This window comes from Toxotes jaculatrix, chromosome 23 (assembly GCF_017976425.1).
Source record: "Toxotes jaculatrix isolate fToxJac2 chromosome 23, fToxJac2.pri, whole genome shotgun sequence".
In the NCBI taxonomy this organism is placed as follows: domain Eukaryota; kingdom Metazoa; phylum Chordata; class Actinopteri; family Toxotidae; genus Toxotes; species Toxotes jaculatrix.
Genome location: NC_054416.1, coordinates 1343335 through 1368788, shown reverse-complemented (window position 1 = coordinate 1368788; position 25454 = coordinate 1343335). Strand labels below are relative to the sequence as shown.

General features: G+C 44.4%; 2 protein-coding genes and 4 non-coding genes across 10 annotated transcripts; 2 read left to right on the top strand and 4 right to left on the bottom strand.

Annotated features, from left to right (window-relative positions):
• Positions 1 to 1348: 1348 nt before the first annotated feature.
• On the top strand, positions 1349 to 14073 carry LOC121177115 (GRB2-associated-binding protein 1-like). 2 transcript variants are annotated; one of them, XM_041031331.1, is made up of 14 exons: positions 1349 to 1827; positions 5340 to 5468; positions 5590 to 5755; positions 6335 to 6521; positions 6981 to 7663; positions 8350 to 8432; positions 8845 to 8954; positions 9236 to 9531; positions 10680 to 10751; positions 11022 to 11048; positions 11992 to 12088; positions 12362 to 12491; positions 12660 to 12794; positions 13127 to 14073. In XM_041031331.1, exons 1-14 carry the CDS (start codon positions 1753 to 1755, stop codon positions 13310 to 13312), a joined length of 2376 nt encoding a protein of 791 aa, XP_040887265.1. In that variant the 5' UTR covers positions 1349 to 1752; the 3' UTR covers positions 13313 to 14073. The 2 variants fall into 2 exon arrangements, with proteins under 2 accessions (XP_040887265.1, XP_040887266.1); XM_041031332.1 differs by lacking the exon at positions 11022 to 11048.
• On the bottom strand, positions 8679 to 8752 carry trnan-guu. Its single transcript has one exon. It is a non-coding gene; the product is annotated as a tRNA-Asn (tRNA).
• Positions 9755 to 9828, bottom strand: trnan-guu. Its single transcript has one exon. It is a non-coding gene; the product is annotated as a tRNA-Asn (tRNA).
• On the bottom strand, positions 10062 to 10135 carry trnan-guu. Its single transcript has one exon. It is a non-coding gene; the product is annotated as a tRNA-Asn (tRNA).
• On the bottom strand, positions 10385 to 10458 carry trnan-guu. Its single transcript has one exon. It is a non-coding gene; the product is annotated as a tRNA-Asn (tRNA).
• A 2251-nt stretch (positions 14074 to 16324) lies between the features above and the next one.
• On the top strand, positions 16325 to 25435 carry LOC121176752 (voltage-dependent T-type calcium channel subunit alpha-1I-like). Of its 4 annotated transcripts, XM_041030809.1 has the most exons (11): positions 16325 to 17169; positions 17621 to 17980; positions 18087 to 18134; positions 21196 to 21282; positions 21486 to 21678; positions 22035 to 22133; positions 22732 to 22883; positions 23275 to 23566; positions 23923 to 24015; positions 24369 to 24546; positions 25027 to 25435. In XM_041030809.1, exons 1-6 carry the CDS (start codon positions 17106 to 17108, stop codon positions 22060 to 22062), a joined length of 780 nt encoding a protein of 259 aa, XP_040886743.1. In that variant the 5' UTR covers positions 16325 to 17105; the 3' UTR covers positions 22063 to 22133; positions 22732 to 22883; positions 23275 to 23566; positions 23923 to 24015; positions 24369 to 24546; positions 25027 to 25435. The 4 variants fall into 4 exon arrangements, with proteins under 4 accessions (XP_040886743.1, XP_040886744.1, XP_040886746.1 ...); XM_041030810.1 differs by lacking the exon at positions 24369 to 24546; XM_041030812.1 differs by lacking the exons at positions 16325 to 17169; positions 17621 to 17980; positions 18087 to 18134; ... (1 more) ...; positions 21486 to 21678; positions 22035 to 22133 and adding an exon at positions 20216 to 20282.
• Positions 25436 to 25454: the final 19 nt, after the last annotated feature.

Here is a 25454-nt window from a genome sequence, read left to right as displayed (position 1 = left end):
TTAAAAAATACTTTTCTTTATGAAGGACACTCACCTTGTCAGAGTCCAAGACTGCTCAGAACTGGCATCTGATCCAGATGCACTGTATATTAAAAGGTGTGTGTGTGTGTGTGTGAGTGTGTGTGTGTGTGTGTGTGTGAGTGTGTGTGTGTGTGTGGGGGGGGGGTTACAACATGCAAAACCTTTCCAGACTTTGTGATACTTTTGACACGGTTCATTTCTGCAGGCAAATGTTTTCTCTGCTCTTCCAGGGAGACGAGAGGAACATTAAACAAATTCACTCATTCATTCAGACCAGTGTTACACGTCTAATTTTACTGGAACTTTATTGATTTGGAAAAAAAAAATAGAAGCAGATTATAGTTTAAAGCAAAGATTAGCTGAAGTCTTAGTATGAAACCATCAGTCGTGATTTATTTCGTATCTGAGCTGACATTTGTGTCAGTTTCCAGTTTTATAATGAACTGATGCAAATGTAACATGAACATTTGACCCAATTCAAATGACTTTTATGTAAGCAAAGGCTGATATTCAAATCAAACCCGGTGATTTGGCCCAGAGCGACTGTCTGTGTTATTTCATTCAAATATGAGCCTGAAGGTAAAAGATTTCATGGACAATGTGTCGTTTTCTTTTTGTTTGCTGTTGTTGTTGTTGTGTTTGATCGTGAGTTTAGATCATGGATAGTGTTGATCTTGTTTTCTAACCGGCCTCACAGAGGCAGAATCCTTTAACACACCTCAACTTTATTATAACTCAGCATCAGTAAAAAATCAGTAGAAGTCATTTTTCCTGTGTGTCACATTAAAGTCACACTGAAGTTGATTTTACTCATCAGGAGGCTGCAGCTCTTTTTTCAGTTTATTAGCATTATGGGAAATGTAGGCTGCAGCATTTCTGAAGCTTAGGTGACTACAAATCACCGCTGAACCATTTTTGGACCCTTCTCCTTATATGGAGGAAGAATAATCGGCTTTATGATGATGCATATGGACAGTTTTCCTGGACTGCGCTGAAACGACCACCTGTGACACGTGATGCTGCTCTGCCGGCTCCAGGTGTCAGAGCGTGAAGCGCAACTTTTACTGGCAACTTTCCCCAACAACTGCTGATTTAAAGGTTTTTCCAGTGTCCACAGTTTGTCCAGAGAAAACTTTGATCGCGTCATTTTTTCCACACATTGTCTGAAGAGCAGCGAGTCTCCCTCACATCCACGGGGGGAGTTTCCTGTTATACTGAGCGGGAGGAGGAGGGAAAAGTGGGAGGAGAGGAGAGAAGGAATGTCTGAGCCGAGGCATTGTGTTTGGTTGTCCCAGAGAGAGAGACAGAGAGAGAGGGAGGAGGGAGGGACGTAGAAATCCTCTCTGAAGGAGGTGTGATCGTTCACTCAGCCGTCGACGGAGGAGCAGCTCCTTCGTCCCTGGATGGAAGCAGCTGAGCCGGGGCTGGTTTCAGCTGAACTTCGCCTGAAAAACGGATAAACCGACCGGACGCCTTATCAGCGGATCTCTGAAGTTTTTCTGAACTGATCGGAAGTCTGATCGACCAACCGATTTAAGGATCAGCTGATCTGAAGCCCGATTAAGCCCGAGTCTCACTCGTTTGATTCACCAGTGGACTGGTTTGGCACTTGATTGGTCGAGTCTGACCGAAGGCTGGGAATCCCCATCAACTAATTGGAAGCCTGATCAGCCGCCGAGGAGCCGGGCTGATTGATTGATAGATTGATTGATCGATCGATCGATCGGCACAATGAGTGGAACAGGGGAGGTGATGTGTGAAGGCTGGCTGCGAAAATCTCCGCCTGAGAAAAAGCTCCGGCGTTATGTGAGTGCTTCACTTCTCTTACACTTTTTAAGAAAACAGCTCAGGGGTCTGTTTGTTGTGTGTCTTGGCTTGTTTGTTTGTTTGTTTGTTTGTGCCTTGCTCAAAGGCACAGGACTGTTCCTGGAAACTCTCCTGTGTAGTTTTTTTTTTTTTTTTTTTAATTAAGTTTGAAGGTGAGCTCTTGGTTTCAGCACTGTTTACACACAGAGTCATTTCCTACATTTACAGAGTCACAATCATAAACTAATAAAACGTTCTGCAGCTGTTCCAGGCTGGACACACACCGATGGTAGAGTTCAGCTTCGGCTGTTTCTCAGCATGGCTGGCTGAAACACACCAAACTGCTCTGAGCTGAAGTTATCTTTTACTGACCTTTAACAGGAGTCGCTCAGTTCCAGACACCTGCTTAGTGACCTGTCACTCTGGCCACGGGGAACAGCCCAGTTTGTCTGAGGCGTTTCTAACTGGCTGATACTGTGACTGCAGTGTGAAGGACAATTCAAATCAGCACGAGGCTGTTTGTCCAGGGGCAGCACAGCTCGCTTTCCAGTAAAGAAGCAGAACACACACACACACACACACACACACACAGGCTGCATATCTCACATACCATGCCAGCGAGTTGGGCTGATCACATCTCTTCTCTCCATATTTTCCGTCAATCTGTCTTTGTTTCTCTCTTTGTTTATGTTTTTTTTTTTGACCCCTCTCTGTCACTTTCTCTTTCATCCGTTCACTCTCTCTTCCTCTTCTTCTCCCGTCACACCTTCTCCTTTCTCGGAGACGCTGAGCACATGTAAGGACAGTGGAGGAGGAATAAACAGGGCTGAGTCGGTCGGGAAACAGACGAGAACCGAATGAAAAGACTCCACAGAGGTTTATCCCTTTTTATTACAAGAACTCCGATTCCCACAATCCCTGTTATCTGACATCAGCAGTTACAGATGAAGTCCTTCCTGAACAGGTGGAAGAGAAGAAGAAGAAAACAAGAGTAAGAAGAAGGAGAGAGAAGAGAAGAAGAGGGGCTGCGAGCGAAGAGCCCATTGTTCAGACTGTATACAGTCAGTCATGATGGTATATACAACCCAGTGTGTGTACACACACACACACCGTCTGGCCAGCTGTGTGTCTACTGTCAACACACACACACACACAGACGCCTCATAATGGCAGCAGCAGGCTGAGTGTGTGTTCATGTGTTCATGTTAAGTACTGGGCCAAAGTTCGTGGAGTGAACCTCATCATACACTCCCTGTTCTGTCTAAAAGTGTGTGTGTGTGTGTGTGTGTGTGTGTGTGTGTGTGTGTGTGTGTGTGCGCGCGCCCTGAGTTATGTAATAAACTAATCGCTCTCAGCTGGGCCTGTTTGGAAGAGGGGGCCTCCCTGAAGATTTAGGTTTGGAAACACACACACACGTTAGGTCAAACACAGTGTAAGGAAAGCTGGCTCTGTGAAGGTTCGAGTCCTGTGATTTCACAGTGAATCGTGTTATTTTAAGTTCCTGTTGATGGTTTTCAGGGAGTTTCGCGGCTCCTTTCGCAGCGTCTGCAGTGATTGGCATCAAACTGAAAGTGTTGCGCGCTCACATGTCTCCAGTTTGGAGAACTGTGCGGAGGCAAAACAAGGAACAACAGATCCGTGGATGAGGAACTGGATGGCGGGTAAATTGTTTTTCAGGTCTGGTGTTAATTTTGGTCTGGAGGCAGGACGGAGGAAGCGTTATTTTAGATCCATTGTGCCCTTTTCCTGCCAGGGTCAGAGGTCAAAGGAGGAAACCAAACAAAAGTAGAGGAGAAGAAATGAGAGAGAAAAGGATAATATTACTTTGAGGAGCTGGAGGAAACACAAGCAGCAGCTTCCACAGCTGAATGTCAACAGTAAAACTGGGGTGCCTTAGCATGCAGTTCCTCCTCTGACCACGGGGCGGGGCCTAACGACAAGTGAACCACGGGAGAGGTTGCCGGTGAGACGGCAGACGGTATCCATCGTCTTTATGGATGAGAAAAACAACACTTTCAGTCGTTCGCCTCTGTGCGCTCTGCTCTGCAGTGTTTACCTTTCTCCTGTTGCTCCCCGTGAGGAGAACTTCAGGTGTGCAGACACCTCAGCACACCTGTAGACCACCTGTATCCCAGCTAGATTTATTCTGATCAACTGTGCACTGATCACATGTTTTATAAGGAACCGGTGAACAGGAATTACTGACTGAATCACTGACACCATTCCACACAAAATATCTACCTCTTAGCAATTGATGACTCACTAAGATTCAGTCGTTATTAAGGACTTTAATTTACAGTCATCTGGTGCAGCTTAGCCCTGTGCCTTTAATTATAGGAGCCCCCCCCCCCCCCCCCCCCCAATTGCTTTTATTTGTCCAGCAGCCAGAAGACTGATCATCAAACAGAGTGGGGGGGGGGGGGGCAGAGAATAAACACACACGTCCACTGCCAGCATTTCCTGTTCAGCAACTTCCTCTTCCTGTCCGTGTTTGGAGAGAAAGCGGGGGAAATGTGCTCTACGGTATTTAATCACTGTGCTTTGATCATAAACACACACGCGTCTGTCTTTGTGGGGACATACGTTGACATGTCCTGACCCCTCACCCAAACCCAGAACCCAAAACCCAAAACTCCAACCTGAACCTGAAAACCAAGTGTTAACCTTAAACCACCACACAGAGTCACGTTGGTGTTGTTGAGAAACACTATTAAACCTGGATCGGAAGAAATGGATCTGGTTTGTTGGACAAGTGGAAACTCACGGGTACACACACACACACACACGCACACACACACACACTCAATCCAGTGTTTCCAGTCGCTCTTGCTCACCAGTTTTTTCTGATACTTTTGAAGCTTGGTTTAATTCTCTTCCTCCTTTAAACAGATAAACAATGAGATTATTATGTGGAAAGTGTGTGTGCGTGTGTGTGTGTGTGGTGTGTGTGTGTGTGTGATGTGTGTGTGCGCACATGCTGTTATCAAATTTAAACCCATCTTCATGCTCTGCTTCAAACCTTTAAATAATCATGACGTGTCTTTTTCACAGACTAGCTACACACACAATCACTCGCCCCACATGCACACACACACACACACACACACACATACACACACTGGTGGTGAGTCACGTCTGAAATATGAGGCGTCATTGTGTGGATCGCTCATGAGAGATGGACCCTACCCACAATCCTCAGTGTATGATGGCATCAGCCCGAGAGCAGTGACAAACATTTAGCAGTTCACTGTGTGTGTGTGTGTGTGTGTGTGTGTGTGTGTGTGTGTGTGTGTGTGTGTGATGTTACCATTCATGTGCACTGGAGTGTAAAACTTCTGACATGGGAGAGAGAAAGAGACCAACACTGTCTTGAAAAAGTGTGTGTGTGTGTGTGTCTGAGAGAGAGAGATCTGATAATCAATAACCAATATATAATCTATACATCCGTTCTGCCGCGGACTCCCTGACCGTGACGTCTGTGGTAATGACCGTGTCTCTCTCTCTTCCTGCAGGCGTGGAAGAGGCGCTGGTTCGTGCTGCGAAGCGGTCGACTGAGCGGAGAACCGGACGTCCTGCAGTACTACAAGAACCAACAGTCCCGCCGACCAATCAGGACCATCAACCTGAACCTGTGTGAACAGGTAAACGGACGCTGACACGAGCCTGTCCCACACCACGCTGCAACATGGTTTTTACTTATTTTCTGTTCGTCTTTCACCTTCTTGTCTCATCCCCCCCTCTGTGTCCCCCGTCTGCCTTCAGGTGGACGCCGGCCTGTCGTTCACGAAGAAGGAGCTGGAGAGCAGCTTCGTTTTCGACCTGAAGACGGAGGAGAGGATCTGGTACCTGGTGGCCGAGTCTGAGGAGGACATGAACCGCTGGGTGTCCTCCATCTGCCGGCTCTGTGGCTTCAACCCCACTGATGAAGGTACGACGAAGATCAGTTTGGACAGACAGACGGACGGATGGACAGACGGACGGATAGATAGATAGATATTCCTCACACCTTTCTTGTTTTGCATTTGAAATGGATAAGTGTGTGTGTGTGTGTGTGTGTGTGTGTGTGGGTTGTAGCTGAGTCAGTGTGAAAGCTAGTGGGAGGAGAGAGAACATGAGATGAGAGAAATATGGACTTCGGGATAGTTTGTGTGTGTGTGTGTGTGTGTGTGTGTGTGTGTCCATGACTCAGATGTGTGTGTGGTAAAATGTGTTTTCATGTTAAACACCTTTGTCTTGTTCAGTCATTTGAACTTTGTCTCGTTGCTTTTGCAAAGACTTTAATACCCACAGCTCGTCGTTCTGCTCGTATTCACATTGTGGTAACTCCTCTTCATCATGTGACACACACACACACACACACATGACTCATGGTGTGCACACAGGATCATTTTAATTAGCTCCGATCCAGAGCTGGAAGAAGGACTGAACGTCACACATGAAGACAAACTGGGACTTGGAGCAGTTTCTCATCTCTACATATTGTCCGCTGACTTCTCCTTTGGTTCAGTTCCAGAGAGACCGGCTGTCTCTGGCCTGTCCTCCGTCACCACAGTGACCAGCGGCACTGCCGCCATCACCACGGTAGCCGGGTCGGTCCCACCCCCCTACGACCCTGTGAGCGTGCGACACCTGGAGCCTGAAGGCCACGCTGAAGAAGACTACCTGTGGTTATCACACTGCCAGAGCCACATCAGGTGAACACACACACACTGTTCCAGCCTCCTGCCTACACACCTGTATCCTTCTTACTCGCAGTAATTGTTATTTCAGACACAGTGCTTCAGTATATTACATTCAGAACTGAAACAGAGGATAGTTTAGGCTCATGTCTGAGTAAAGTGAATATAAATTACACCAAAGAAAACAGCTGACGATGAATCAACTTGACTTAATGTTCAGAGTTACAGGTTCAGACGTGCTGAGTCTGAGGGAGGGGATTAGAGGTTTATCTGAGCCTGGATCACACCCACACTCTTCTGAAAGTTTGTCTTCACTAAGCTTCACAGGACAGTTCATCAGAAAAACACAACAAAACTTGTTTTCCCCCTCAGTGTGAATAGTTTGGATTTGTTTGTGTTTTAATGTGTTTTTTGGTGAACTGTCCCTTTAAATCCTGACCTCACTCTGTTATTTTGGTATCTCTCTGTCTCCAGGCCTCCTTTAGGTTCCTCCACCTCTCTTGAAACCGACTACAACGACAGCCTCTTCCCTCCTCCCTCTGCCACCTCCTCCTCCTCCTCCTCTTCCTCCTCTCCTTCCCTGCTTCCCAACGGCCTCCAACTTCCATCTTCCTCTTCCTCCGGCTTTAGGACGGCTCCATGGAGCGTTGCCTCCATGACAGGTCCTCTCAGCCAGTCTCTGGATGCCAGCATGACCTCTGACCTCCAGAAGCGAGCAGGCAGACCTCGTTGTCACCCTTCCCCTCACCCCAGGAAGCACTCCCTGGATTTCCACCTGCGTCCCATGGCAATACCACTCAGTGATGGTACACACTCCAACGTGCATCCAAATATACACTCATACACCACCAGCGGTTACCAGGTCCCCCGGCCGGCATCCACCCCACAACCACGACCCGCTCGCCGCCCGTCCTCGACCCCGAGTGTGGACTCTCTAACCCAGGCGGAGCTCCATGCCTCCGCCCCGACACCTCCTCCACGCCCGCCAAAACCCCATGCGATCGCAGCCCAGGGAGAGAGCTCAGCTGTGGGCACGGGACCTGCCACACTCCCCCGATCCACGTTAGAGCCTGAGAGGAAGGATGGATACGTGGAAGGGGGAGGTGGAGGTGTGCCGAGGAGTAACACCGTCAGTATACCGGGACGCACACAAACAGGTAAGAAAGGAAGAGTGTGTCCCGACTTTCATTGTGTGTGTCTCCACCAACTCCAGAGAAAGATATCGTCTGATTGGCTCACCAGCTAATCACTAAATCAGCTGTTAATATAAACAAAATGTTAATGGGGCCTTAGCTCGAGCAGCGGAAGCTAGCAAAGCTCAGGGCTTACTGGTGGCTGCTGCTGCAGAGGGTTTTAAACCTGGTGCGTCAGAGGAGATCACAGAGCACCACGGTTATAAAGAGGCTTTGTTGTGGCAGCGTTGATGGATTATATCCTCACAGCTGAAACAATCTGTGCCTGTTTGCACCTTCATTTGATTGGCATTAGCTTCATTAATACGAGAACTTTGCCCCCAAAGCAGCACAGAGAGTTTATTTCAGCCAGATCTCTGTTTGGTAAAAATGAACATTGTTCAAAAACTGACGATTCACCAGTCTCTAAATTCATACGTGCCCGGGCTTGATGCTTTGAACAGTCAGATCTGGTCAAGCTCTATTTCCACTCAACATTAAACATGTGTGAGAGATAGACACAGCAGTTTTTTATTAGATTGTCTAAAAGCTGCACAAACACAGGGATGTGGAAATGTGTAACAGGAATAGTTTGAGCGTGAGGCTGCTGTGTAAGTGCTGAGCTTCAGGTGGTTCACTGCACACGTCAGTCCCTGTGCTCTGTGTTTCAGGCTGTGAGTCCTTTCACGTCCCTCGGTCGCTGTCTGACAGAGCGAGCATGTTTGAGTTCAGCGAGAGCTTCAACAGTTACTTTGTGAGTTCAAAGTTTTAAAATGTCGATAATAAAACCAAACATCTGTGAGATTATTCCTGCTCTTCCCAAATTATGTTTTTTCTTATGCATACCACTCTGTCATTATCAGCTCTGATGCTGGGTATAAACATTTATCACCACTGATAACATCTAATTTCTTTGATTACATGATGATGAAATGTATTCTGTTTATCACAGAGCTGATTTTTATTCAAAGCCATCTTACTCAGTGATTTAAGCACAAAACGTCCCTGGGTGGGCTCGAACCACCAACCTTTCGGTTAACAGCCGAACGCGCTAACCGATTGCGCCACAGAGACGTGTTTTCATATGCTTATTGTTTCAGACAAATCATAACAAACTGTCGACTTCTGTAAATCTGTCTGACTCTTCTTCTTTCCCTCTCTCTCAGTTTAATAAAGGCATGGTACCTCTGGGTAGTGTTTGCTCCGAAGATGACGATGTGGACGAAAACTACGTTCCCATGAGCGCTGCCACCACTGAGCCTCCTGTTGCTCCAAGGTTAGTCAGAAGATCCATGATATGATGAGACTGTCATCATGTTTAAGAATGGACCTCTCCAACTGTAAGACTTGTCTTTATTGAGACGTAGATACATTCGTTATGGCGCAATCGGTTAGCACCCTGACGTAAGCACCCACATGGACTCACCTCAGGATTCCTGTGGCGGCCTCTCAGATTCAGCTGAAACCTCTTCAGCATGAGCAGAAGCTGTTAGGGATCCCTGGACCTAATTAAAAAAATCAGGACACTTAAATTTCTAATTTCTTCTTCTCTACCAGGGTGCCTCCACCTCCTCCCTCTGACGCCTTTGTCCAACTCCAAGATGGCAACTACGTTCCCATGACGCCCCTCACCCTTCCCCCTCCCACTCACCCCCCCACTGCCACAGGTGACCTGGCTTCCCTGGGTAGACAAGTGCCTCCACCCGTCCACATGGGCTTCCGTAACTCCCCCCTGACTCCAGCTGCTCCCCTCACTCCGCCGCTACAGAGGAATACCACGAACGCTGCCAGTGGGTCAGAGGTCGAAGCCATGCCACCTCCAATCCACCGCAACCTGAAACCACAACGCAGAGGTGAGTACGAACATGTCAGGAATTCGTAGCTAATGTTATTTGGAAAACAGGAAAACTGTGTTTAGATATGTAAGGGGCTCCGGTGTGTACTGTTTAAGTGCCATACTGTGTTTTTATATGCACTTACCTTGAGTACAGGCACACATCACTACCCATACAGGCATGTTCTGATTTCTGTAACCCTTTCACACACCTGATTTTCACTCAGAGCGGCGACACAAAACGTCCCTGGGTGGGCTCGAACCACCAACCTTTCGGTTAACAGCCGAACGCGCTAACCGATTGTGCCACAGAGACGTGTTTGTGTGTCTAAACTGGAGGGGGTGTGGCCTCGATCTTCAATCCTTACCCACCAGCATTTGTTATTTCTTTTACTACTTGTTGCCTGTGGAGATCAGGCTGGGTAATAAAGGAGAACTGTCAGTAATGGCATTTTAAATTTTACATTCATCTGCAATAAATGGATTCTCTCACAGTGCAGGTGCAAATAGACACTTTCACTGATGTCACGTGTTGATTTAAAGAGAGAACGTCCCTGGGTGGGCTCGAACCACCAACCTTTCGGTTAACAGCCGAACGCGCTAACCGATTGCGCCACAGAGACAAGTTCTGGTTTGGAGGGGAAGTGGGGTGGTCCCACGCTTCGATCCACATCTGTCTGCATTTGCTGTTTCTGCTACTATTGGTCTACGGATATAATTCAGGCCGGGCAAGATGGCAGAACTTTTAATCACGACATTTTAAACTTTACCTTCATACAGAATAAACATCTAATAATTCACATGGTGCAGGTGTAAGTACAAATTGCAACTGACAGCAGAAACCAGTTTGTTTATTGTGCTGAAACACAAAACGTCCCTGGGTGGGCTCGAACCACCAACCTTTCGGTTAACAGCCGAACGCGCTAACCGATTGCGCCACAGAGACACCTTTGGCCCCAACTGAAGGGGGTGTGGCTGTGATCTTCTATCCCCGCCCACCAGCATTTGATATTATTTTACAATGAACTCTCACTTTACAAAAGAGCATTTGTTGCTCTGATTTGCCTGAAAATTAAAAAGGAGATTCTGTATTTTAACAGTAAGCATTCCCATTGATTCAGCTCCTGCCTGATGTTCTCCGCTTTGTGATGTTGTGTGCGACTGCAGGGACGTGTGTCACTCAGCCTGCGGACAGAAGCGATGGACAGACCGCTGGAGGACCGACACACAAAACGAGAGGTGCTAAGACCGACACTAACTGACCAGAGTGAAAACACAGGACACAGCAGCAGCTGAAACCGACACTGGCTGCACCTCTCACATAGATTACATTCCTGACATAACAAGTCACAGCTCACTGTTTCCAGAGCCTTCAAAATGTTTTACTGACTTTATCAGAAGAGTTTCAACTGAAAACATGTTGTCAAAGCAGGAATTTAAAAATATTTGGCACTGAACAGAATCCAGGATGCTGCAGAATCACTGCGGATGTTTTTGTGTTTCTGATAGGTTTGTCACTTGAGAACAGTCCAGCAGGTAAAACCGTTTCCGTTAGCCGCAGCTTTTAATTCTGATCACTGCGTTTAGGGTTAGAACAGAATGAGTGATTTTCAAATCATTGTCGTCTCGGCACCAGAAGAACCAGCTGAAGCGGACAGTGAGGCGGCTCCAGGGCTTCTCTGGTTAGATCCAAAGATTCTGATCCTGCCGATTTCGAAACCAGTTAAAATCTGAAATGTCAGCAAACGAGTCTGTTTCTGTTCCTGAATCAGTCGTTTCTCCTCTCATTCCTCCCTCCCTGTCTCCGTCCGTTGCTCGTTTCTCGTCTTGCTTGTTCCTTTCAGCCTCATTTTAATTATTTACCTTCTTCCACTTTGCTCAACGAGGCTGCAGTGCAAGGACACGACAGTCACACACACTCAAACACGCAGCGTCATATATACAGAGCTGGAGCATTAAACATGAATAACATTTCATTTCGTTTGAGATTTTACTTCCTGTAAAGAGCTTTTATTTTCTCAGTGTCAGTGTCTTCGTCCTGTTTTACTGACAGGTAACAACAGTAATTCAGACATGTTCATGTTCAGACAGTTAGCTCCACGAAGCTGATCGTAGTCCATCTTGGTTTATCTGCAAATCAGCAGTCGCTGCATCAGATGAAATCTCTGTCCAAAATATTTCATTACTGATTTATAAGTGATTTATAAAAAGATTTGGCTGCTGGGGTTAATATTTAATCAGTTTACCAGTGTCCATGAACGAGTTAGACCTGTCCCTGTGAGACGTCAGCGTAGACCCTCAGACCCAGCCTCTGCCTACCCACCCCCTGATGCACCAAACTCTGCTGAACGTGATGCACAGATAAAGATGATTCTAATCTTTTTCTACTCTGACAAATAAGCAAATGAAATTGACAGATAAGCAAAAAAAAAGTTCTGTGGTTAAAAAGTAATAACTTCTCTGCGTCTCTGTCTCCCAGTCAAACCAGCTCCCCTGGACATCGCTCCAATGCCGCAGGACTGGCAGGAAGTCCCTCCCCCTGTCCGCTCACCTGTCACAAGAACCTTCACACGAGAGTAAGCTGGTGTATGTGTGCGACAGGAGCATATAGGACATGTTACAGTGAGCTCTGCTGCCCCCGTGTGGTGCTGCAGGTTATTGCTACTCACCTGAGTAAGGAAGGAAAAGCAGAATGTTTTTTTTCATTAATCAGCTATTAAAATATCTACGGATTGATTTTCTGTCAATCAGCTAATCAGCTGCAGTCATCAGTTTGTCTGAACCCCATGATCAATTGATCATCAGTGTATTCATGTATTTCACGTAATGTGTGTGTGTGTGTGTGTCAGTCCCTCCAGCTGTCGGTCAGTCAGGCCGAACTCTTCTCACAGCTCGTCCCCGTCCTCCGACTCAGACGAACCTGATGACAGCTACGTCTCCATGTCCACCTCCAACCTCAGTTTCAGTGCTGGGGAGCCGGTAAACACCCCCCCCCACCACACACACACACACCACCACCATCACCTCTCCATCTTTCATACCCCCCCTTTTTATTTCCTTTCCTCTTTATTTCTTCTTCTCCTGTTTTCTATTTGTAACACATTTACTAAATTCTGTGTGTGTGTGTGTGTGTGTGTGTGTTTGCAGTCTCTGAGGCTTATGCTGCACAGGGCCTCAGAGGGCGGAGTCAGCAGCCCGTTGCTACGGCGAGGCAGAGGCGACAAACAGGTGGAGTACCTTGACCTGGACCTCCACACTGGGCGATCGACACCAACACGACAGGTAACGCTGACACAATATGGTTTAATTTTTTTTATTCTGTTACATACAGTGCAACTCGGTTTGGATCCGGTTCTGATCATTTTCCAATGTCTGGTCAATACATATAGAAATGCTCAGTTTTATCAGGTGAGAGTTCGGCCAGTAGAGGGCGTCTGTCTCCTCCAGCCCTGTGGAACTCATGAAAATCACGTCACTGTCTTCACCTGATATATACTTCATATGTTTACTTCACTGAATATCTATATTTATATGTTTTATACAAATATAATTTCTACAGTTTATTGATAAGTGAGTTTATGAGTTTGTCCATTGGCTGCTGTGTGTGTACCCAGAAACGCTCCACGGAGGAAGGTGGGAACGACGGCAACACGCAGGCCGGAGCCGATGAGGAGCGTGCACGGTGTGAGCGTACACGTGTGGACTACGTGGTGGTGGACCCCAAAAGGACCAAGGCCCTGAGAAACACCAGGGAAGCATGGCATGATGGGAGGATGTCCACAGAGAAGGAGAAATGCTAGAAATCCACAGGAAAACAAAAAACAGACATGCTTTCTTTAAAAGTAATAAATGACATCAGAGGCAGACGTAATCTGTGCAATAAAATAAAATGAAATTATTAGGAGTTTATAAGTTTTAACTAATGCTTCACTAGTGTAAAAACCCCCTGAACGTTACGTGTTGGAAGGACTCTGGAAGTCTCTGAGTCTGTGCCGAGTCTGTCTCCCACTACAAATGGTTTCGTTTTTAAAGACGACTCAGCAACTTCTTAAAATATTAAATGCAGTTTTTAGAGAAAGTATTCAAACAGGTAGAACTAGTGTGTTCTAGTTTTGGCGTTGGATTAACCCACATTTGTCAGTTTAGTGTCTTACTGGTCTAAATGTGTGTTCAGTTTCTAATAGATAAGATACGCCTTTATTAGTCCCACAGTGGGGAAGTTACTTCCTCAGCAGCAAAGAGGAAGATACAGTAAGATACGGGCACTCAGAATAAACAGAAGATCAAGCTGCACCTCCGTCTGTCTGCACACGAGTCAAACCAAGCATCAGAGCTGGGATTTTAAACTTCATGTTTCCTGCTGAATGAGAGAAAAACATGTTGAACTGTGGCAACAAATCAGACGTTTAATTCACGAATGAATTTCATCCTGCAGCGAGGGATTGTGTCAGATCAGATCCGTCCTCGCGACGGGTTTAATGTTACTGCTGAGTTCATTCATTCATTGTGTGAAGTGTCCCCAGAGCAACGACTGTCCAACTGAATAAACAACTGAACGCTGCACAGCCCTGGACTTCCTGTGTGGTTTTCTGTGGGGTTTTTTTTTTTTGAATTTCACATGAAACAAAGCCGAATCTGAATTCGAGCAGCAAATGAAGAGAGGGGAATTTCAGACTTCCCTTCAGGTTCTTCATGTTGTTGCTATCTTTAACAGCTGCAGGGGCTGTCTGCAGGGCTGGAGTGGGCAAAGGAACAGGTTGATAATGTGATGAATCACTCTGACTCTGAAACTCTGAAGCGTAATGTGAGGGGGCGTGTCTCGCCTGCTGTATGACCACATAAATGTCCCCCGGAGCTTTCAGGTGATTTATTTGAACAGAGGCAGGATGCAGGACAAACACACTCTGCTCTGCTGGAAATAAAAGGCTCATCTAAGAACGTGATTTTCTGCTGGTAAGAAATTATATATCATGTCTGAAGCCTGATTCTTGTCTTCCTTAAGCTAACAGGAAAATAAAGAGTAAAACAGAAACTTTTTTTTGAATGAACTGTGTTTTTCACCCTTTGCAGCTGCTGCTACAGGATTTTTCTCTGACAGGAAGAAGATGGTCTGCTGCACCCTGCTGCTCGTCGCCCTGACCTCACTCGTCTGTGGTTAGTTTGCTCCTTCAGATCATTTTACATGAAGGAAAATGTTCAGATTTAGAGCATCAGTGACCTTTGACCTGCTTCCTCTCCTCCTCTCAGGTGTGTTCTTACCTCACAGCGTGGCTCTCAGATACCAGGCCCAGGAAAACAGCAGCATCACGGTGGAATGGTGCTTCTCATCAAAAACAGACATTTCAGTCTCCTCTCTTAAGATCCACTGTGTGTTGTTACCACAGATAAAGGTGTTTTATCATCTGGACAACAGTGTTGAGGAGCCTCAGGATAAGCAGTTTGCAGGACGTGTGCTGTGCGACAAAGACGCTCTCAGCACAGGACGAGTCCGACTCCAGCTGTGCAGAGTCAGGAGCGGTGACTCGGGGGTGTACCTCTGCAGGATGGCCACTGAATCAGGCAGGAAGGTTGAAGAGTTCTCACTCAACATCACTGGTAAGCTGACTGATGTTTGTACACAAGTCTGCTGAAAGGTTAGAGACCGGCTGGTGAACACAGCAGAGCATTTAGCAGCGAAAGAGCCTGATATTTCCCTCATGGGTTGGTAAAGACCAATGAGTATGTGCTAATGAGTACGTGCAGGGAAACTGAGTCTGAATGAAAGTGAAACCAAGTGAAGAGACAGAAAACGAAAGTGTCTTTAACTAAAATCTAAAGCAGGTTGGTTTTGACACAGGAAGGTGATGCACGTCCTCCTCCTCTGATGATCAAACTCTTCTTCTGTGTCTTCACAGCTGCCGTTGGTCAGTCCACACCAGTGAGACCAAACCCAGGTACGGTGGTGACGGATGGATCGTCCTCTCTCGTGGACCGGGCGACAGCAGCAGCCACAGTGGTAGCTGTTCTGACTGTGTGTCGCTGATCTGTGGCTCTGTGCTGCGTCTGCAGGGTCTGATTCGGTGATGGGACATGAACTGTGTCAAATCACTGCAGAGTTAAGTTCACTCACATAAACTGAGAGAAAAAAACACTGTTGAGGATAGTGCTGGTGCACACTGCTGTCCCATAATGCAACTCACCACAGAAATGGAGAAGTCCCCACGGCCTGCAGGGTGTTTGAGCCTGACTGAGCTGATTGTGTAACAAGCATCAGGAAACGTTTGTGTGTGTGTGTGTGTGTGTGTGTGTGTGTGTGTGTGTGTGTGTGTGTGTGTGTGTGTGTGTGTGTGTGTGTGTGTGTGGAGAAATCTGTTCATATTTGTTCTGTTTGTATTTTAATGTTTTGTTTTGTTTTGTTTACTTATCTTGGTTTGACCTCTGTTTTTATGTTTATGTCTGAAGCTCCAGTGTTAATAAAGTTTGTTGTTGTTTTTGTTGATAAACTTCAGATGTTTAAAGACTCACACACAGAAGAGTCACAACAACTTCAGTCATAGAAACAAGCTTTTATTTACATTATTTACACATATATATTCAAATATAATGAACCGTGTATTTTAACAGTGTCCATCAGCAGATAAAGGATGAAGATTTAATCATACTGATGATGATGATGCTGATGATGGTGCGATTCTTTCTCTGTCCCAAACACGACAGAAAAAAGTGTCTCTGTGGATTCAGTTTTTATTTGTGTGACTCTTTTTTTTTCTCTCCTTCGTTTCTACTTCCGCTTCCTGTCCTGTTGCGCCTCAGGTGCACGTGTTGTGTGGAAGAGTGTTTGGAGGCGTGAGAGAAAATCAGATTATTCCACGTGTGGAATGAGGATCCGGGGCAGAGGTGGGCCAGACACGGCGGTTCGTCACCTAAAACACAAACACACACACGGTGAATGTGTGCAGTGATCTGTGCGTAAGTTTTTGGGCACTCATTAAAACTAAACGCCAAACCACACACACACACACACACACACACACACACACACACACACACACACACACAAACAAACACACGCGCGATTTGATCACGTTACACAGTTTATTTACTGAATAGAGTCTGAAGTCGGTAGATGTGTGTGTGTGTGTGTGTGTGTGTGTGTGTGTGTGTGTGTGTGTGTGTGTGTGTGTGTGTTCCCACTTTTAAATTACACCAAACGTCCCATTTTTCCACCTGCAGCAGTGAATGTGACCTGAAGGTGTAACTCGTTGTTTTACTCTGGAACAATGATGCAGAGCTGATGAGGGATTCTGAGGTTTGGATCCAGAAGCACAGAAGCAGCACAGAAACCTCCTGGACTTGATGTGTCAGCAGAGTTATCTACTCTCCACTGTTTCTCATATTTGTGCTTTGTGATGTTTTACCTACAGGTTTTATTGTGTGGGAGGATGTGACCCAGTTTAAAAACTGCGTCACAATGAAACTGAAAGTAAAGAAACATCTTTTGGCGCTGAGAGCAGACGCCATCTTGTCCTGTGTTGCTCAGAGGCAGCACAGCCGTGTTGTGGTTTTCTGGTTTTCTTTTCTCCGGCTTCTCGCTGCAGGACGGCCTGATGAAGGATGTCAGTCAGGGCAGCTGGTTTCCCACTGATGGTAACTGTGATGCTCTTCTGTTGTGCACTGGGTGAGTAGCTGTTAGTTTCATCAGAGATCGCGGTGCATGAGTTCATAGTATTACGGTGGTTTAGAAAGAGAGAAGAAGAACTGAGAAATACAGAATTATACACAAGAAGAAAGAAAACAGTCCTGTGTAACAGAAATAATGTTTTATTGAATATTGATCAGTGACACTGAACCAGCAGAATTATTTTATGTGTGTGAGATTTGTGGTTGAAGCATTTATCAGTTTTACTGTAGCATACTGCACAGTAATGCGTGCGTGTGCTGCACTGTGCCTCTGAGTGAGTGTTTTACAGATTTAATGGTCCTGAAAGGCTGGAGACCACCAGGTGTCACTGTGCTGCAGAGTCTGGTGGAGTCCTGTGAAGAGCTCCACGGTCTCGGTGTGATCTCTCTGCCTCTTGTTGTTCGTTTCCTTTATTTTGTGTGTGTGTCGCCCTGTTAACCCCCTGCAGGTGTGGGTCCGTTCACGGTCAGTGTAGCTCAGGACGTCTACCAGGCGGAGGAGCGCAGTAACGTCACGCTGACATGGCTCTTCCCTGTCGAGGCTGACATGTCTGCTCGCTCACTGTACATAGACGTCACGTGTGTGACAGTGAGCAGGAGGGTTTACCTTTTTGACAGCAGCTATGGAACTGACGTGTACCCCGATCAGCTCTACGAGGGGCGGGTGCGGTGCAACGCAGAGCTCGCCTGGAAAGGACGGATCGAGTGTGTCTTCACTGATCTGAGGCTCAACGACACAGGCACCTATCAGAGCATTGTTGTCGTTGACAAGCACAGCAGCCACAAATCATGTAACCTCAGTGTCACAGGTAAGAAGACACCTTGTCTGTCCCTCACCTCGTCTGTCCCTCACCTCGTCTGTCTCTCACCTCGTCTGTAAATTTATGGTCTAATTCAGAGTTTTTCTCTTTGCAGCAACCAGCATTCAACCTGTGCACGAGACATCGAAGCCAGAGGGCCGGGGTAGGGTCATGCTGTATGTGGGCTTTGGTGTGTTTACACTTACAATACTCAGCGTCCGTTGTCTGACTTTTGTGCACATTCTGTAAAGTTTACAAGCTCAAGTTTCCCCTCAGGAAACACTCCGATAGTATTTCCCAAATGTGAGCTCCAGATTGGCCTTACTACCTCATATTACCAAAATTCGGTTACAGGTCACTACTGCGTTTACCTTGAATTCATTTACCTTGAATTTATTTACCTCTCTCCCTAATGTTGCTGCTATTGTAATTTGCCAGAGTCTCTGTACCTGTTCCACTGAGCAGTGCACCTTTTGTTTTTAAAGAGGCTGAAAATGAGGACTGACTGCGTGGCGTCCTGACCAGGTGCTTCCCACATGTGTTATATGGGTTCAGCTGCTAAGAACTGGTTAGAGATTCACTCTGGGTCTGGTGACATGTTTGGCTCTGTTTTCTGGGCCTAACATGTCATAAACCAAGCAGAGTCCCATCTCCCGTTCCTTTAGAACCCAGCACTGTGCCAGACTGTGATTATAAAGCATCATGTGCAAGCTGTTCCTCATCTGTGGAGCAGTTTATATTTTGAAAGTAGATGTGCAGCTAAAAAGCTACAATAGCTGCCTCCACAGAGTGAGTCACTGTTTGCTAAAAGGCAGGTTGCACTGTGGGAAATGTAGGATCCACTCATATTAGGACAAAAACCGTCAGGACGTCTCGGTCTTTGCTGCTTTGACGATGATCTTTCTTTTTTGTTGTCTCGTTTGTTGATCAGTGAACTGATCAGTCATCAGCTTGACGTGACGTGGAGACGGTGTGGGTGCACTGTGAAGTGGGTCGGGTTCAGAGGACACTGATGTCTCACTGTAGGAGAGCACTGAGCTCACAGGCCGGAGACACTAACGCACGTTTGTCACAGGCTGCACACGTGGTCTGAATCCAAAAATCTACCTCTAATGGAAACGTGGGTCAGTGTGACAGTGTAACCTCACTGAGACGATCAGAGAAAATCAGTGTCCACCTCTTACTTGAATGTCAGGTAGTTTTTTTAAATATTACGCCAAATTATCAGTAGAGTTGTTCTGCACTCTGGTGTCATGGACCCTGAAACATAAATGTTTTGTAGCCGTTAGCCAGCAATAAGCACACAGGGCTTCCTCCATGATCCCATAACAAGATTGGTTTCCCGTTTCATAATGAAGTTTCTCTGTTGTTTTCCCCCGAAATATTTTACATTGTTTTAAACCAGTGAGTGTGAGGCCTCCCAGATTAATGCAATGTAAATAAAGCACTTTATGAATCCTGTGTATATGTGGATTCATCAGTTATTTTAAGTTCTCGTCTGTGTAGTTTCTATAATTTTGCTTACACTGACAATTTATACAATGTATTTTGTAAATGAATATATAAAATACATCTATATATAATCATATTGTTGTGTGATTCTTATGTGTAGCTTGCTCCCACATATAAACTTCCTGTTTACATGGGACGTGTTTTCATCACGCGTAACTTTCTCTGGGCTCTGAATTCTGTAATGATTTCCCCTTTCTCAGTCACAGTAAGATCAATGTGACACACATGGAAAGTTTATTTGTGTATATTTCAACAGATTGTTAATCTGTCTCTAAGTGGAAACTCTAAATGAAGATTAATATATGTAAAGTCAGTTTTATCCAAAGCAAATGATAGCAGTGAGATGTATTTTTATATTTTGCTTTATTTCCTACAAAAAATCAATTCTTAACTGTCAGTATGTTCAGTTATTGTTCTCTCTGTTGTCCCATCAGCTGTTCACTCAGTGAATATTCACTGTAACAGGAGACAGGTTCATATAAATGTTTAGTAAATATTGTAATGTCAGAAGTTCGTTCATGTTTAATTTCATGCAGTTTAAAAGGTTTATTTAAAAAAAGCTAATAAATAATATATTAAAAAGGTATTAGAGTACAAAATCTATTTAAACTGTATCACGTTAAAAAGCGCTTGTGTTTCACGTGTGGTATTTTATTTTGGAAAATTTTAAGGAGGTCACATGACCAGAGTTTATTTTAAGGCAGACGGAGCGAGGAATTGTGGGTTAGAGACGGCATGGACGGAGAAACACGCGGCGGGAAAGCAGCGTCTTCTACATGTGATCCTAGCGGCGCACACGGTAACTGATGGAGCTGTTTGTATCGTGTAAAACATTGTTGATGGACTTTACATGGACTCGGACACATTTTCATTGTTTTTATTTTATTTAAGCACATTTCTGTCGTGCTAATGTGTTTAGCCAGTGCACCGTTGAAAACTAGCTTGAACGGCTTGAAAGGGAGTTGGAAAGATACGCGTTTTTTAAAAGTTGTCCTTTCTTAGTTTCCGTAGTTTTCACGCAGAGAGAGAGAGCTAAATAAACTTGAGTGGCTTCAGGATGAAGAGCGCTGTGGCTCTTCTGTGTGTGAGTCTTTAACCCTTGTACCACCCTCGGGCATTTTTGTACATTTTTTGCCACTTTTTTTGGATTTTCAGGATTTTAACCCTTTAAATGCCAGTTTAATTATTTGAATTATTAATTATTTATTATAAAAAACACAAAACGTTAAATATTTTCCATATAATAAACAGTAGGAGGATGGAGCTTTGGTGGTGATTAGAGTCTTTAATATGTCAAAGATTAACAACAAAATTCATTTGATTGCATTAGTAGTTTTTATGTAGTGCCAGATACTAACACTGGGCACCCTCGTGTCAAAAATGGCCCCATTGACTTCCATTAAAACCACATTTTTTAATCTCACTGCTATCACTGTATAAAACCATGCATTCTCTAATGTTAGCATTTCATTCTGAAGAAAATGGCTGATATTTTACATTTTTACTGTATTTCATCAGATTGAACTGTTTTCCCTTTGTAGGCTGACGCATGAAATACTTATATTTTTGCCATTGTTTTCTATGGAGCCATGTGACCACCAGGGGAAACCAAGAGTGATTTGTGCGTGCGTGCCTGCGCGTGACACACACACACAAAAAAACATACACACACACCCTCTTTCAGTCCTCACTTTCCCTCTCTGTCTCCTCAGCAGGAGCGTTTGTAGAGACAGAGGGGAGCCACAATGCCAGCGATTTTGGTGTGAGGAGCGATGACCGAGGTCACCTCAGTGTCACAGGTAAGTGGACTCAGCTGACTGCTTCTTCTGTCTGACTAACAGTCGCACACACAAAAATATTCAGTTTACAATGAAATGAACCAGAGAGAAGCAGAAAATCTTTACACCTGAGAAGCTGGAACCAGAAAATATTTACTAAGATTATTTTTCTTTCAGCAGCAGTTTAAAGATTTAAATCACCCACATTTTTATGTCCCTTACAGCTGCTGCTGATTCCCCCAGACCTCACAGACCCACTGTGAACCCACTGCCAGACAGTCGACAAAAGCTCGACATCTATGGTAGACTGGGACTGGTGGGAATATTAGCAGCAGCAGCTCTGCTGATCAAACTCTGGTTTTTCTCAAGAGCAGAGGGAGACACAGAGAGTCACCTCCCTCAGTCAGGAACTCCTATGTAAGTTTTCCCCTCTGTCAGAGGGAGAGTACAAACAGTCTGATTTGCCTAATAAAGAAGGGGAAAGAAAACAACGGTAACCTTAGGGATGCACCATATTTCTTAGTTTCTCTAAGAGTTAAAGACATTCATAATCATATCAGTACACACACACGGAAAACTAGATCAGACAGGCCTGACTTTTTAACTATGTTTTAGAGTAGGCATCCTACAAAAAAGATTTTTGAACCACGAGCCTCTCATGGCATGTTTATGAACAGACTATCTGCAAATTCACCATTAGAATGTGGGTATAGTTTTTATTTTTGTAACTGAACAACACAAAGTGAAAGTCTTCTCCATCTTTCTGTCTGCAGCCGTGCCTTCAGGGTGTTTGGGGTGTGATTATTTTCTGGCATCCACACCCAAGTGTCTTATGTGCTCAGGCCAATGCAAGTCATCAGCAGAGTCCTAAAGTAAGTCGACATTTAAACATCTGAAGTGTTTGATGAGAACACAGTCCATTCACTTAACTACTTAGCACTCCTCTGTGGTCCCCAAAGCTTGTTAACCACAGTTTTCCTTCTGGCCAACCAATCGGTGCAGTGTCTGAGAGATTATTTAAATAGAGGTGTTCAGACATTTACTCAATGAATTGTTTCACCACTGGTTCAGACAAAATGTTGAAACATGATGAAGAAACAAAATAGCTTTGTTTTCCTGTATCCATCAAGTTGAACACTTGTGATCATTAATTATGACTGAAAACAAAAAAAAGATCCATATTTCAAAGTGTTTTTGTAAACATACCTACAATAAGTACTATACAGTATGTTGTCATTTTAATCTCGTGGATGATCATGTTCGTGAAAGGTTTAGCAGAGGATGTCGACCACTGAGATAAACCTCCCAAAGCAGTTTTTTTCTTTTCATTTTTCCTCCTGGTCTTTGTTACCTTTAAGAAATCAGTAATTCTATAGATGTGGGTGTATATGTACTATATGCTTCTGTATATGACAAAGAATTGTCAAAATAATCATTTCCGATGGCATCCTCTTTTGCTCATCTGTGTAGGTATGCGAGAGCTGGTGACAGTATTGTCAGACATCTTGCCGATGATTGCAAATGTTCTTGTCCTCTACGCCTTCGTCCTCCACATTTTCGCCGTTGTGGGAGTTCAACTGTGGGCAGGGCAGCCGCTGCTTCCTCGGAGAGGACATCCCCAAGTAAGGAAACTGCATGGTCAGATAACCTACCAAATGTTCTCAATTACTTAATAATAGTTTGGTCAATGTGTTGCCTAAAAAAGGTGAAAGAGTAAAAATCACTTTTGACATTTGTTTTTTCTAACCAACAGTCCAAAACCCCAAGAAAGGCTGTTTAATTTATAATACACACTGATTCATTTATTTCATTTTTTTGTGTTGAAACTGAAGAAATATAGTTAAAACTATATTATTATACAATAAATGCTTAAAACGGCATGTAATATAGGTCAGTTACAGAATGTGCGTGAACTTATTTATACGAATATATATATGAACTATAAAAACTGTGAATCGTTTTAGTCTAGTGATTCTAGTGTGAATAAGCTGTTATCTTTCTTTTTCTGTCTAGAAAGTACAACGTGTCTCTAGCTCCATACTTCCAATCTAAGTATGGTATAAAAAAAAGCCCATTCATTTGTTCGAATGGCAAGAATGGGATGCGGCTCTGCCATGATGTGCCACCTTACACCAAGGATGGGGAAACCTGCTCACTGGCGGACCCTGCATTAGCTGGAGCCAGGGTTAACGGCTGTGTGAACTGGAACGCGTTCTACAATGTCTGTCGTGCCGGGGACGACAACCCTTACATGGGAGCCATGAGTTTCGACAACATCGGCTATGCCTTGATAGCTGTATTCCAGGTTAGAAAGGCTTTGATATGTGCAGGAATATATTCAGATGGAGACATGTCGCAGCAAAAACACAGAGAACAGGGAGTTTAAAATATCTGGGCGAGGCCTTGTTTGGACCTTGAAACTGCATTTTGACAATTCATTATGGTAGCATGGATATCTGAATTTTGAGAACTTCAGAAATCAGACATTACATGAGGATGTGGAACTCTGTCATCCTCCATTATACTCTTTAGGACATAGTTTTGTATTTTGCCCTGATGTGTTTTTCACTGTTTAGTTGTTCAGCATGTTTATAAAAGTTTTGCTACATACTAATGTACTAACTTTTGTTTTAATAATTTTCTGTCTCTATCCTCCTGCAGATTGTCACACTGGAAGGATGGTCAGAAATCATGGCTGCTGTTATAGATGCTAATTCCTCCTGGCACTTTACAGTTTTTCTGATCATCACCATTGTAAGTAAATCAAATCATGTTTTGGTATATATATATATATATATATATATATATATATATATATATATATATATAACATACCTGACTATGTGGTGGACATTTTGAAGAACCAATGAATTTGGAGAGAGAGTTAGAAAATGCACAAGAAAGGGCATGAAAAAGAGAGAAACCACCCACCAAATCAGACATTTACAAACTTTTTTTATGCCAAGTGCCAAGAACCTCACAACATCTCTCAGGGCTACATTAAATTTAGGCCAGTAATTCTTAAACATATAAAATGCTCATGTTGCTGATGCAGTTTAGCTGAAGCAAAGTTTTCAAACTAGTCACCGTTTTACTTTCCCAATCAGATGGGCTCCTTTGTCATGGTGAATGTGTGTGCAGTTGTCATTGCCACACATTTCTTAAAGACAATGAAGAGAAGGACACAAGAGCCGCATGCTGGCATTATCCCAGAGACCTGCTACAAAATAGTCTCCTGGCTGAGGACGATTATCACAGAGACCTGCTACAAAATACGTCACCATTGTAAGTAAATCAAATCATGTTTTGGCTAACCGCTCCACGGCTCCATTAGCCGATAGTTAGCTTTAACGTCTAAGCCGTTACCCTTAACGGCTAACCGGTTATCATATTCATATAACGCCATGGTCCGAGGCAGGTGAGTTGCATGACGACCGTTGCTTGGTTTTTGTTTAACCACTGCCACCATCTTGTGGCAGAAACACGTCACTGCAGCTTAGAACGTAGTTTTTCTGTCATCATAGATGTCAGATGTCCTCTGAGGGAAAAACACACTTTACATGGCTGTGATTGTAGCTCACAGTGTTTTTGCCATCAGCATTAAGGCTTGGTGTCCTGTCCTTTGCTCACTTTGGAATCAGCAGGATAATAAAGAGAAAGGAGCATGGTGATGACTGAATGAAGTCACACTGTAGGTTTTCCTTCTTCTACCTGGAACTTTGATCTCAGGTGTTTCTGACTCTTCACCTCTGTCTCCTCTCACAGGAGAAGATGATCAGCAGGATCCTGCAGCTCATCATCCTGCTCTGTATATAGTTGTACATATTGTTCTCCTCCCTGTTTTTGTTTTATTTTACTTTTATTTATTTGTTTATTGTTATTATTTTTTAATCTTTTCATATATTTTTTAATACATTTTAAGGTATAGTTTATGGATAATAAATTGTCCATAAATTAGAAGTTGTCAGTTTGTCTCGTCCTCTCTTTCCCTCTGTCTCCTCAGCAGGAGCATGATTGTATATAGTATTGTACATATTGTTCTCCTCCCTGTTTGTTTGTATATTTTTAAATACTTTTTACTGTAAATACTGTTTATAGTTTATATTTTGTTGCATTGTATTAGAGTTGATAAGTTCTTCCAGTCAGTTGTACATAAACTAGTAGAAATAAGTAATCAGTTTGTCTGGTCCTCT

Coding starts and splice junctions, on each gene's coding strand:
- LOC121176752 (XM_041030810.1), top strand. CDS start 17,106: ATGTCAGTCAGGGCAGCTGGTTTCCCACTGATGGTAACTGTGATGCTC. Junction 17,981..18,086: donor ATGTAACCTCAGTGTCACAG/GTAAGAAGACAC, acceptor TTCTCTTTGCAG/CAACCAGCATTCAACCTGTG. Junction 18,135..21,195: donor ATCGAAGCCAGAGGGCCGGG/GTAGGGTCATGC, acceptor CTGTCTCCTCAG/CAGGAGCGTTTGTAGAGACA.
- LOC121177115 (XM_041031331.1), top strand. CDS start 1,753: ATGAGTGGAACAGGGGAGGTGATGTGTGAAGGCTGGCTGCGAAAATCT. Junction 6,522..6,980: donor CACTGCCAGAGCCACATCAG/GTGAACACACAC, acceptor CTCTGTCTCCAG/GCCTCCTTTAGGTTCCTCCA. Junction 10,752..11,021: donor ACCGACACACAAAACGAGAG/GTGCTAAGACCG, acceptor TGTTTCTGATAG/GTTTGTCACTTGAGAACAGT.